This window comes from Eptesicus fuscus, chromosome 3, assembly GCF_027574615.1.
Source record: "Eptesicus fuscus isolate TK198812 chromosome 3, DD_ASM_mEF_20220401, whole genome shotgun sequence".
Classification (NCBI taxonomy): Eukaryota; Metazoa; Chordata; class Mammalia; order Chiroptera; family Vespertilionidae; genus Eptesicus; species Eptesicus fuscus.
In genome coordinates this window covers 57231290-57243896 of record NC_072475.1, presented here as the reverse complement: position 1 = coordinate 57243896, position 12607 = coordinate 57231290, and the positions used below count along the sequence as shown (strand labels likewise).

General features: G+C 54.3%; 1 protein-coding gene across 1 annotated transcript in view; it reads left to right on the top strand.

Moving 5' to 3' along the window:
* PDIA5 (protein disulfide isomerase family A member 5) overlaps positions 1-12607 on the top strand; it is an 87468-nt gene that overhangs the window by 47414 nt on the left and 27447 nt on the right. Inside the window, exons 8-10 of the mRNA XM_008155520.3 lie at positions 4447-4514; positions 10184-10275; positions 10368-10439. Of these exons, the coding sequence (XP_008153742.2) occupies positions 4447-4514; positions 10184-10275; positions 10368-10439 (232 nt within the window). The remainder of the gene's footprint in view (positions 1-4446; positions 4515-10183; positions 10276-10367; positions 10440-12607) is intronic.

Here is a 12607-nt window from a genome sequence, read left to right as displayed (position 1 = left end):
TATGGAAAAGAAGGGGTTGGATCAGAGCAATGGCTTTCAAACTTTTTGACAGCATTAAAATTTTTTCATTGAAACTCAGTACTATAAGTATACATAAATCATATATAAACAAGCTGAAACAGAAGTTTCACAAAATCATACTAACCTTTACTATGTACTCTACCAGATGTAGTACCCACTGATATTTTCTTTTTTATTCTGTTTTATTTAAAAGAAGTCATTGGTTCTTCCAACTATTTCATAACCCTCTAATAAAGGGTCAACAAACTCTGGCCCCTAGGCTGGCTGCCTTCTTTTGTAAATGAATTTTTGTTGGAACACAGCCACATCCATTTGTTTACATGTTGTTTGTGGCTGCTTCCAAGCAAAGTTGAGTAGTGACAGTATGTCCCCCAAAGCCTCAGATATCTCCCGTCTGGGCCACCCCTGTAGTCCAGTGGGTCCTGACCCACAGATTAGGAGACAGTGGACCAGAGCCTGGGTGAGGCCCCTACAGCTGGGACTCATTGACCATCACATGCCCCTCATGGCAGCCAGATGCCTGACAGCTGGAGAAAGGGGTTGTGGGTAGTGGGAGGTGGGTGTGCCCGGGCGGTTCTGTGGCTGGGCTGGGTATCGTGGGCTATGGCACTGGAGTTCTGTTGAAAGTCCCTCTTCCTGAGAAGTTCTTAGAGCAAAGGCCCCTCCCACTCCCACCTTAGTGACCATGCCTCCCCAGCTGATGCTCTTCTGTGGGGTTCTGGTGGTCCTGCCTGACCTGGGGCTATTCACCATGACAACAGCCTCTCTCAGCTCATGTTGATCACTGTGTGGCCCACCTGCCCTCCCCACAGACACCTCACTGGCCCCAGGGGTGTGCCTGCCTGTGCCTCTTCCTAGAAGACCTGGCTCTGCCTAGAGTACTCCGTACTTTAACCCCAGGTCATCTGTATATATAAAAGCCTAAGCAACCAGTCAACTATTGGACTGTTCAGCTGGTAGCTATGACATGCACTGACCACCAGGGGGGCAGACACTCCGACGGGTAGGTTAGCTTGATGCTGGGGTTGGGGCGATCAGGATTGGGCGAGACGGGCTGGACATGCCCTGGAGCCCTCCTGCAGTCCCTCCCTGGCCCCAATCGTGCACCGGTGGGGTCCCTCAGCCTGGCCTGTGCCCTCTCGCAATCTCGGACCCCTCTAGGGATGTCTGCAGGCCAGGCCGAGGGACCCCACTGGTGCACGAATCCATGCACCAGGCCTCTAGTTTTCTTTATAACATTCACTGGTTGATTTCACCCCATTTTGTTTCTCCTTGGAGAGGTCTTTTTAACTGCCTACCTGTGAATTGCTTCAGGATTGTCCTGCCTACACAGCCCCTTGAGGACATGAACCCCCTCCTTTGGTTCATGTCCGAACCCTCAGGACTCGACACACTGGTTAAGTGAGACTAAAACAGTGTATGTCAGTATATAGCACGTGTCACAAGCAGGATCCTGGTATAACCACAGGATCAGTATAATGACACCTGTTCATCCCTAACAAAGAGTGGTTTCCTCGCAGTTTGCACCTGAATGTGTCATCCCTCTCACCCACTCCAAGGCAGTCTGGCAGTGTGCCCGTCCTACTCACCACAGAGGGCAAAGATGCCAGCATGGTAATTATCATCACATAATGGAAAGCTGGGTAGGAGAAGTTAGGTTCCTTGTAGGTGTCACAGCAGTTAGTGGGGGAGGGAGGGAGAAAACACCCAGCTGTGAAGTTCAGATTTGTGGTGGTGGGGGTCAGATTAGATGTTCTCCTGGGTCCTAGGTGAGGAACCCAGGATTCTTTTGCTGTTGTTTTTAATGAAACACAGTTGTGCTTTTATTCCACTCAGACACTCAAGTCTTCCATGGCCTCATAATTGAGCTTATGCCTGGGACACACACCAATTCTCTAACTGGGGAGCCTTTCAGGGCTCTGACTCTTTGATCATGTTTGGGGTGAAGGAACCCCGAGGCTGTGGGAGCCTTTAGTTGTGACAAGGAATCTGGGTCCCCAGGACCTACGGTTTATTTAGTGAATGTTTCTTGACTGAGTTAACGAGAAAATAATAGGCTGACTGCTCTAACCTGCCTCCCATTGAATCAGTGGGAAGACAAACTCAGATCGGTACCGGCTCTGTTTTTGGTAACTGGCATGACCTCTTCCCCCAGTACCTCTTCCCCCTGCTGGCCTCCACCCACGGGGACAGTTGGCCGACTCACCACTCATTTGAGGGTTTGGGTGGTCATGGTGCTGCAGGCTGCAGACGGGCAGAGCTGGAAGAGAGAGGCTGCACCTGTGGGGACAGGTAATAAATTAGGCTCCTGACGGATGAATGTAGTACAGTGGGTGTCAGAGTCCCCCCATTTATCAAGTCACCAAGTAAAAGCGGGCAAGAGTGCCTCCTCTTGTCTCCCCTGGGTTGTGAAAGGACCTCCTCCATTCCCTGTGGATGTGTTTTCCTCATGGGCCAGAAGGCAAGCTCTCAGGCCTGGTGTTGACTGAGCCTCCCCTGCTGGATGCCTGGCTCTGCCCCTCAGCCTGCAGGGCAGGTGCTGTTTCTACTGCACAGGTAGGGAAGCGGAGGCTCAGGCCTCTTACGTCAGTGCCCACATAGGCAGCGAATAGTCAAGGGGAGATGCTCCCCAGAGCTGTGCTCCTTCCTCTGCCGAGCAGCCTCCCGGCGTCCCCACTGGGTGGCATCCACCTGGTGGAGGACGGTGTCCGGTGAAGTGGGCCTTGGTCCTGCCCTCAGAATCCCACAGTGGGAGCTGCGTACGTTCTCTGGCAAGAGTCCCCTTCATGACGCTGTGGGCATTGTGCTATGGTGGCAGCTCCTGGGGAGGGCACATCTTTTTTGTTTGTTTATTTTTATTAATCTCAGAGAGGAAGGGAAAGGGAGAGAGACAGATAGAAACACCAATGAGAGAGCATCATTGATCAGCTGCCTCCTGCACACTCCACACTGGGGACCGAGCCCGCACCCAGGGCAAGTGCCCTGACCAGGAATCAAACCGGGACCTCCTGGTTCACAGGTCGATGCTCAACCACTGAGCCACGCCGTCCAGGCAGATGCCTGGGGTCACCCTGCGGCCTGACCTCGCCACAGCTTCTGCTCTCCTAGTCTACCTGAATCTGAGCCTGAACTGAAGCCCTGGCCTAATATGTTTGGGGAGGGGGGGCGCGGGTGCATCTGTCTGCCAAGCAGGAATGTCAGGGAGGGGGTCGTGGGCATTTTGAGAGTTTTGTGTCAAAGTATCGTGCATCACACCGTGTCCAGTAGACTTGGTATTGGGAGGTTCGGGTGGTCCTGGGGAGTTTGACCTGCTGCCAGCTCCCCAGTGTCTCTGTCTCTCTGCCCACACCTGCCAAGTCGTTCGCTACACCCGGATTAGACTTGTCAGCCTGCTGCCGCCTGGCCCGGTCTGCTCCGTGCCATGCTGAGATGAGATCCAGCCTAACGTGGGGTTCCGGGCAGCTTTGGTGTCGGCAGCCTTCAGATGCAACTCAAAGCCTGCTTTGCAGCACAGTGGCTGTCAGACAGCCTTGCATGTCAGCATGTCCACATCTGAGGCAATGGTGCTGGTGTCCTGCAGGACCCACACTGATGTGTGGCCGCTCTGGTTGGAGGGAGGAGGGGGCTTTAAATCAAGGTCACTCTGAAGTAGTAGTGGATGTTTGGGGCCTGGCTGTCTTGGCCCTGAGCTCCCCAATCCCAGGAGAGGATTGTGACTGGCCGACCACAGAACCGCAGAGAGGGCTGAGCCAAGAACATCACAGAATCCTCCAATGTCAGAACCGTCCGGTCCCACCACCTCATTTGCCAGAAGGAGCAGAGAGAACGTGACGTGTCCAGGGCCATCCAGAAAGTGGAGGGAAGATGGGGACTCGAGGCGTGTCATCCTGGCCTGGCGCTCTTCCCACGGGGCCAACAGCCAGCTTTTTCATGGCAGGCCTGCCTCCAGTCCTTGAGCAATTATCCTTGTTAATGAAGGAGAAGAGGCACAGAAGTCCCAAAAGTCATTGTATCTGTGGTTGCGCATTTTTCTAATGATACTTGATCCAGGTTCCTTTGCAGCCCTGGCTGGGTGGTGAGGGGAGGCTCTCAGCTGTGCATGAAGCGGGTGTTCTCCTGGCACCGGGTCTGGTTCCCAGAATTCCTCTGGAGCTCCCTGTCAGCTCTCAGTGATTCAGTGCCTTGCCCTCCTCGAGCTGTGTCACGTGTGCTTCGTCCCTCCCACGTGTATTGTCACTGCTGGGCTCTGTCCTGCTTCATGGATGTAAGCTCTTTGGGGCCAGCGCCTCTGCCTCCAGTTCCCGTGTGTTCGTGGAGGCCGGGTTCACGTTTGTGGATAGAGGTGGTCCTGAGGGGAGGGAGGGCGGAGCGCAGGGCCCAGCACCCATAGTAACCGAGTTTGGTTTTCCTCCCACCGGTGACCAGGGTGCAGCATGTGCAAGAGGATAATGCCGCATTTCCAGAAGGCTGCCACCCAGCTGCGAGGCCACTTTGTAAGTGAGGCCCATGGGCCAGGCGGGGCTGGCTGCTTCCCGGCTGGGGAGATGCCGTGGAGCAGGGGCGGGCAGGGGCGGAGAGAGAGGAGGGGAAGGGCAGGTTTTGAAATCGTGAGGGGGACTGATCCTATGTTGTTGACCCTGCTGCCCTGGCGTGTGGCTCAGACACCTGTCCTCGGGGAATGTTGAGAACTGACTCCATGGCGTTGCTGGGACCAGGAGAGTTTAGCACCTGTCAAAGGCCAGTAATGAAATAGCTAAGAAAACAGCAAGAAGCACAAGGGGTGTTGCCGGGAGGCCGGTGGCCAACAGCAGACCATCGGGGTCCAGAATGACTGGGGCTGGGCTCCAAAGCGGGCCGAGGCTCCTGATGACGGGGAGCCCGGTGGCAAAGAAAGGGGCCCAGTGACACCAGTGGCCGCCGGAGGCAGGAGCAGGATCCCGAGGCCGTCTCCTACCCAGGCTGCCAGGGCTCCTGGGCCCCTGGGAGGCGGGAGAATGGTGGGAAGGAGGCAGCCCAGGTGGGAGCTGGAGCCCTGGGTCCTGAAGGAACGTGGGCAGGGTGTGCAGGGCAGAGCAGACCGAACACACGGTGTTTCAGAGGGGACCTGAGCGGGGAGAGGGGCCACTGAGGAAACGGGTCTGCGGAGCAGTAGGAACAGCCAGGTGGTCAGTGAGAGAGGAGGGGTGCTGGGCGGTCAGACCTCGCCCAGGGCTGAGGATCCGTCACTGGTGGTCCTGGCCGACTCTGTGTCCCCCACCCTGCCAGGCTTGTCTCTCCTGTGCCTGCATCTGTCCATTTCTCCGTTTACCCTTACCCACGGAGGTTTTGCGTTTGGGGGGCGGGAGCGGGTGGAGAGGTTTCTTGGTGGCAACAAAAAAACAACAGCTAGCTCCTCTGGGGAGCCTGGGAAAATCCATGCGCCTCTGATGACAGGTCATCCGGAGGACATCTCCGTGGGGCCAGCCCGCGTCCCACTAAGGGCATTCTGAGTCTTAAAACTGCATCATGATCTTTATGGGTCAAATGAAGTTGGTGATTAGTTCAAAGTCAACTCGAAAAGTTTCAGTGGCAGCACCTGGGTATGGCGGCAGCTCTGCTGGGCGGCTGCGAGGTCGGGTTCTCTTTTGACCTCATTCTGGGGATACCAAGGTCCTGCTTGGTTCTCACTAGTGAATTTTTAGCAACTTGCCTGGAGACGTTTGGCCGTGGGGCACACATACATCACTCTGGGGACGTTTCACTTCACATTTTGGGGCCTCCATAGATACCATATTTTAAGATTATTTCGCCCGGAGAAAAGACTTAATTACCCACAGCGTTCTCCCTGTCTGCCCCCGCACACACACAGAAAACTGCTCGGCTCAACTTCCAAACTCTGGTGCAGTGGAAGGTAAACAGCTCCAGCCCCAACCAGATCGAGAACTACCTGGCCAGCCCCTTCAAAGCAGGCCCGGTCTTGGTGCCATGACCTCTTCCCCATAAAGGGGGAGGGTGCTGGTCACCATGGACACCACCCACTGTAGGAGGGATCTGGAGGCCCCAGCACATGGTGCAGCCACAGCTCCCCAGAAACGGGGTGACTAGAGGTGCAGATTCCTTTCTGTCCTCACACACAGGGCGGAGATGGGCTGACAGTCCCCAGAAATCAAAAGCTTGCTCCCTCGCTATTGCTGAAATCCAGCTGGGTTAACGGCCTTCTGTCTCCTTTTCATCTTTGTCATCTTTGAGCCCTTTTTGGCCATGTCTATGGCAAGGGTCATAAATCTGCCTCTTCTACAGATGTCTTGGGAGGTATCCAACCTGATGATATCATTAAGGCGGAAGCCAGGCCAGGTCAGGGATGCGCAGCCTCTGCCATTTTCCAGACTGAGTTCTGCCTCTTTTGTGCTGTCACTGATGTCTGGTGAATCATCGGTGTCTGTCCCATCTACTGCTAATTGACATCCTCGTTAGCAGGGGTTGCTGCTCCCTGATCAGAGCCACCAACAGAATGAGCCTGTCCCCGTCTGCCTTCTTTTCCCAGCCTTGCCAGATCCACATTCTCTACACTGTCTCTTGTTAACCTTGGCCACAATGGACCCTCTGGGTGCAAACACTGTGAAACGGGTCGGTCGTGGTGACAGATTTGTGCTAATCAGACTCTCACTAACCATCGGGGAGATCTTGGCAAAGAGCCTTGGAGCCTCCATTTCCCCATCTGTAAAATGGGGAGAGAATGGTAAGCCTGCCCACCTCACTGGAGTGTGGAGACAGGTCTGTAACCTACAGACACTTCACAGATACAGATAAGATTGACACCCCGCTGCTCGGTATTTGTTGTTCCTCTCACGCACTAGATGGGGGTGCTCCCTCGGTGCTGCTTTCCGCCCTCTTTTTTTAGTAGCACGCTGGAGCAAGGGCCTGGCGCTGCGCTTTCCTTGACTCCTTATGGCCTCTCCCTCAGTGAGCTTATCTACCTCCATTGCTTCAACATAATGTAGCTCCAAGCAGCCCGCGTCCCTAACTCTAGTACCACGTGCCCGACTGCCTGCTTGACATCTTGGACTGGGTTTTTCTCCCCGTGTTCTAGATGCAGGATGTCTAAAACAAAATTCTGTATCTTCCCACCTGGCAGACTGCCCTCTTCTCTTCACGACCCTCCTGAGTACCCCAGGTTCCTCTGCCAATGTGCCAGGGCATCATCACACATCTCCCCCTCACGGCCTCCGTCCTCTCTCTGCCCCCATTCTGGGTCAGGCCCTGGTTCGCTCACACAGGGTGGTTGCCAAAACAAAGACCGTTGACTTGTCTCCCTGATCTATGGCTTTCCCGGGCAGCTCAACCTCTCTACTTAAAAGATGCAGCCAGGAAGCCTGCCATAGCTCTCCAGCACCTCCTGAATAAAGTCTGGTTTCCTAGGCATACAAGTCTTCCAGTGACCTCCGCAAACTCATCCAGCCTTCATCACGCCCTTCTGCGTCCTGCAGTTCATAAACTGATGTGTTCCTAGAGCCGAATCTTGTTTTGTTTTGCCTCCTTTTTACCTTCCGCAATGTCTGTGGAAATCTGACCCTCTTGTGGGCTCTAGTTCACATGTCACTTGCCTTATGGGGCTTCCGTGATCGGTCCTGTCACAACGTGGGCTAAACATGAGGAAGAGCGTGTGGTGCCAACAGAACAGCCCCGGGCACACGTGGCTCAGTGCCAGGCGCTGTGGCCCCAGCTTCTCCTTAGGCTGAGACCAGTTTTGCCTCATTCAACTTCACAAACTCCTAAAGGGTTTGTACGAAGTTGTTTAAAAAATATGTATCTTTTTAACTAAGAAATGCCCCCAAAGTGGTCTAAAAGTGCTACAGAAATTCAGGGAATTTGTAGTTCATTATAAGCAACGGTGGTTTGGAAAAGCTGCCGGGGAAGGTGGGATTTGATTTGCCTTAAGGATGAATGAGTCTCCGGTGTGGGCACCTTAAGCCAAGGGATTGGAAGATGCAAAATAGGGGCACGGTGTGTGTTCTGGAAATGAGACCAGAATTGCAGAGCCTCTTAGCAGTACTACTGAAAAGACCTAACATACAGTGTGTTTTGAGTGTTGTAGATCCTTGTACTATTTCATTTAATCTTCACAGCAACCACAGGAGGTGGCCGCAGGTGAGGAAACTGAGGCACAGAGACAACTGTGACTTATTCAAGGAAATGCATCTACTAAGTGGGGAATTGGGATTCAAACCCAGCCTCCTGACCCTGAGCCCTCCTCCTCGCCACTGTGGTTCGCTGCTTGTCTGCGAGGTGCCTTAGACCAGCGGTCGCCAACCTTTCGGACCACCGGTTGGCAGCCGCTGCCTTAGACAGCACTCGGTCCAACTTCCTCCCTGTGCAGAAATCTCAACCTGTCCCCTTCCTGGGAGAAGAAAAAGTCTAGACTCTAGCAGGTGTTCAGTGAAGGGTTTTGTAAGAGAGAAGAACTCAGAAATGAGGTGGGGAGTGTATGTCTTTGAGTGTGAAGTTGGACTTAAGCCGGTACTCAATGGAATTGAAAGGTTTTGTGCACCGGAGTGATGTAATGAAAGAGGAGGATGTGGAAGATTAATCTTATGGTGAATGTGCACCGACACTAGGGAGATCAATCAGACATAAAAAGGAAAGAACTTTAAAGTAGACAATTATTACTGGGAAAGGCTGCTGAATCAGTCTGGCGAAATGAGCAGCATGGCTTCTCGAGGGTCCCAGGGCTTCGAGTAAGTTCTGTTTCAGGCCTGTTTTTCCTATGTTTTTTGCAGCATCCCAAAATGGGCTGTGGGGGGTGGGGAACCCCAGTGGTTTAGCAAGCATTTATTGTGTGCCCACTGTGTGCCAGGCATTGTGCGAGGTACCTAAAACAGTCAGAAAGACGAGTTTCGATGCCCCTAGGGATGGAGTTGTCAGAGGCACAGGTGGCTGCCACACTGGGAGGATTTGGCAGGAAATAAAGAACTTGATTACTGAGCACAAATTTTGTGCTAAAATCTCGGATATGGATCCTCTCACTCAGCTCTCTTAAGGGCCCTGTGATGGTCTGATCGCCCGCATCTTCCAGACAAGGAACTTCACTCAGCGACGGCGAGTGACTGGCCCAGAGTCACGTGACTCCAACGTTGAGGCAGTCTCCTGAATGAAGTTCATTGTCCAATGAGAGGACTGCTTACCTTTTTCTCTTCCCATGCTTCCTTACGTATTATTCAGCCAAAGCCAGCTTCCTGGGTTTCTTCTTGCTCTTCTGTAACTGCTGCAGGCTTTTTCGGACTTCCTTTCCCCTCTCCTCTCCGCCGCCTGCTCTCTGAAACAGCCTTCCTGTGTCTGGCCCCTCCATCTCCATTCTCTCATGAGAACAGATCCCGAGTCCTCTTTCTGGGCACCTGATCCTGCCCCGGAGAAAGAGGTTTCTGCTCCAGGAAAGATGTTTTAGGGGACCCTGCTCTGGGTTGTTCTTAGAGCAGCCCTGCCGTCGATAACAGCCACTAAAACTCTTTCCCATGCAGGGGTGCTGGGCATGCGGACCCCTACCATCAGAGCATGTTCAGACTTCGGAGATGGTGGTCAGGTCAGGCGGTAGGTGATGGTCCCAGACAGGAGGAGGGAGTTGGGGAGGCCTAGCAGGGTCTGGAGAGAGGAGAGTTAGGCAGGCGGGTCATCCTGAGAACCACACAGATGTTGCACAGGAAGCCAAGGTGGACGGGCCCTGAGGTATCCAGGAAGGTGTCTGAGGACATGGTGGCGTGGCTGCGTGGTGATCCCATCATTTGGGAGTAGAGTTGACACGGGCAAAGAAGAGTCCTAATCTGTCCTTGGTGGCCGTGGTCCCCCTCCGGGACCTGCTTGAACTTAGGAGCAAGGCCAGGTGTCTTCCTCAAACCCCAGAGCCCTGTCTCTGCTCTGGGATGTTCTTCCTACAGGGCAGGTGGAAGGCACCTGTGCGAAGGGCAGCACTGGGGCCCAGGTGCCTCTCCCAGAGCGCTCGGCCGCCATTCCCAGCCGGCCCCGCTTGCCCTGCTCCCTGCTGCCCTGGGCTGCACCTCCGTTTCAGGGCCTTTGTCCTGTTCATCGTGTCCCCATCGTTTTTGGTGGGGCAGCTGGACAGGAGGCACATGGACAAGGTGAGGCGCCTGCTGGGCAGAGGGTGGACAGGTTGTTCTCCCTTCGATCCGAGGTGCTGGCCGGGATGAACGTCTACCCCTCGGAGTTTGAAAACATCAAGGAGGAGTACAACGTGCGGGGCTACCCCACCATCTGCTACTTCGAGTAAGTCCCCTCCCTCCCTGCGGGTGCCCGCCGCCTCCCCGATGGCACTTGCATCCACGGTTTAGCCCACGTTGTCTCTCCACGTTTTACAGGAAAGGGCGGTTTCTGTTCCAGTATGAAAACTACGGGTCCACAGCCGAGGACATTGTGGAGTGGCTGAAGAAGTAAGTTGGGCCTTTACCTGCAGGCGGGGGTGGGGGAGCAGCCGCGGGGGAGGGAGCCGGTGCCCAGAGGGAGGGGCATCCGCCAGGCCCCAGGGTGGTCCCTGGTCCTAGGGCTCTGGCTGCGGTTTGAGGACGAGGGCGAGGAAAGGGGAGGACCCGTCACGCTGCCCGCACAGCTATTTCTGAGTTGCATCTACGTGGGAGGGTGGGGAGGCTCTGAGTTTAGGATGCAGGAGTTGGGAGGATTTGGTGTGACTTCGGCTGTGGTGATCGCATTTCAGATAGTTTTTTTCCTTATACGATCGGTCTCGTGGATAGACGTGTTTCTCACCAGATGCCAGGTTTGAGACCTGTCACTGTAGGTCTCTCTGAAAATAGAATTGTCATTTGCGTGTTATTTCAAACATAGCACCCTATCAGGTGCTGTGCAGCTACTAGACGTGTTCTGATGCCGTAGGCGTGCAGAGCGCTTGGCTGTTCACCCTGCAACTCCCCACAGACACTGCTTCTTCGCAGCCTTGTGGTCCCCGTTTGGTAATGTGATTAGGCCTCCAGTGCCCCAAAGCACCCCCTTACCCGAAGGCCCCTCGTGCTCAGCGTAGATTTGGCGTGATGGGTGGACCCTGACTGTGTGGATGGGGAGCGGGGATGGGGCCACCTCTCCCGGAAGCCTCCCAGGCCGGCCCAGCTGAGCGCTCACCTGCTTGCTTCCTGCTTGGCCTGGCATCGGTTTGCACTTAACCAGTCACAACCGCTGTGTGGTCATTTTTGCATAATTCCAGCTAACATTGTGGGGGCTCCACTTTGTGGCTGCCTCTGTTCTAAGCACTTTAGGTGGATTCTCTTCCAGTCCTCAGAACAGCCCTGAGAGGAAAATATGGCTATTACCCTAGTAAGAACGAGGTAACCCAGCACAATGATTAAGTAGCTTTTCCTAGCTTCTGCCGCTGATAAGCTGCCGGGCCAGGGCCCACCAGCTGCAGCCGCCGCAGTTCCCACCATCACCACCATCTGGTAGCAGCTCCCACTTCGGGAGTTCTGGTCGGCCCCTCCCCCGTGGCCAGCCTGGTGGATATTTGCTGACATCATTACCTGAGGGGCCCAGGCTTAAAGAATAGTCACCAAAATGTGGAGGTGGAAAATGTGTGCTTTCAGAAAGGGAGAAGAGGATGAATGTTGTATCAAGGAAAAACCCCACAAGAAACAAACTATTCGATTCTAAAAGTCGAAACTCTCAGTCCTCTGTCGGTGCCCAGGGGCCTGGGAGATGAAACACAGCGATAGCATGTTGTTTATGCAGGGTCTTTGATTTCTTGGAGTATTTCCTATCTCTCTTCCCATCTGTCACCTCATTTCCAGCCCCTGCCCAGGAAGGCAGCTGCCCATTATACATGTTCATTGTCTCAACCTGGGCCTTCGCTGCCCCCATCTTCCTTTTTCACTCGATAACAGCCGTGTCCGCTCCAGCAGCCAGGCATATCGCTCCGCTTTGGGAGGTTTCAGCAAACAACAATCTCATTTGTCACCAGAGCATAAAAATCTGCCTGCTTCCCTCCCCTCCTCTAACCTTTTCTGGTTTCAAAATAGACTCATGTCTTTTTGAAAGGATAGGTTTGGTTTTTTAAAAAAAACATATTGAGAATTGCTAACCATAGACAAGGGAAGCCTATCTGTGGCGTTTCTGAGGCGGATTATTATCTCCTCCTGTGGCCTGCCACTCTGTCCCCACCCCTGCTGTCTGCACACGCCCGCCCAGCTTCTCACCGATCTGGGCTCCAGCCTGAACCCCAGGGCTGCCTCCAGGTCTGTGTCCTGGGTGGGTGCCTCCCTACTTCCCACCGCTCCACCGCCCCTCCCTCTCCTCACCCACCCTGTTAGCAGCTCCGGCTCACCCCGGGGTCTCCAGGTTGGTGGGATAACTCCAGGCAGGTAGCATCTGGGTCTCCCTGGCAGCCCATCCAGAGATGCCCAGCCACCTGTTCACTGTGTCCGGGGACACACACAGCCCACTCCCCCAGCACAGTGGGCAAGGAGACGGCCTCCGGAAAGACCCCAGTGAGCTGCCTCATCTCACACCCAGCAAGAACCAGCAATGCCACTGTGCTGCCAACTGGCTTCATTGTTTAAAACTCTTTTAAAATTAGATTTTAAGGCTATTGAAATGAGAT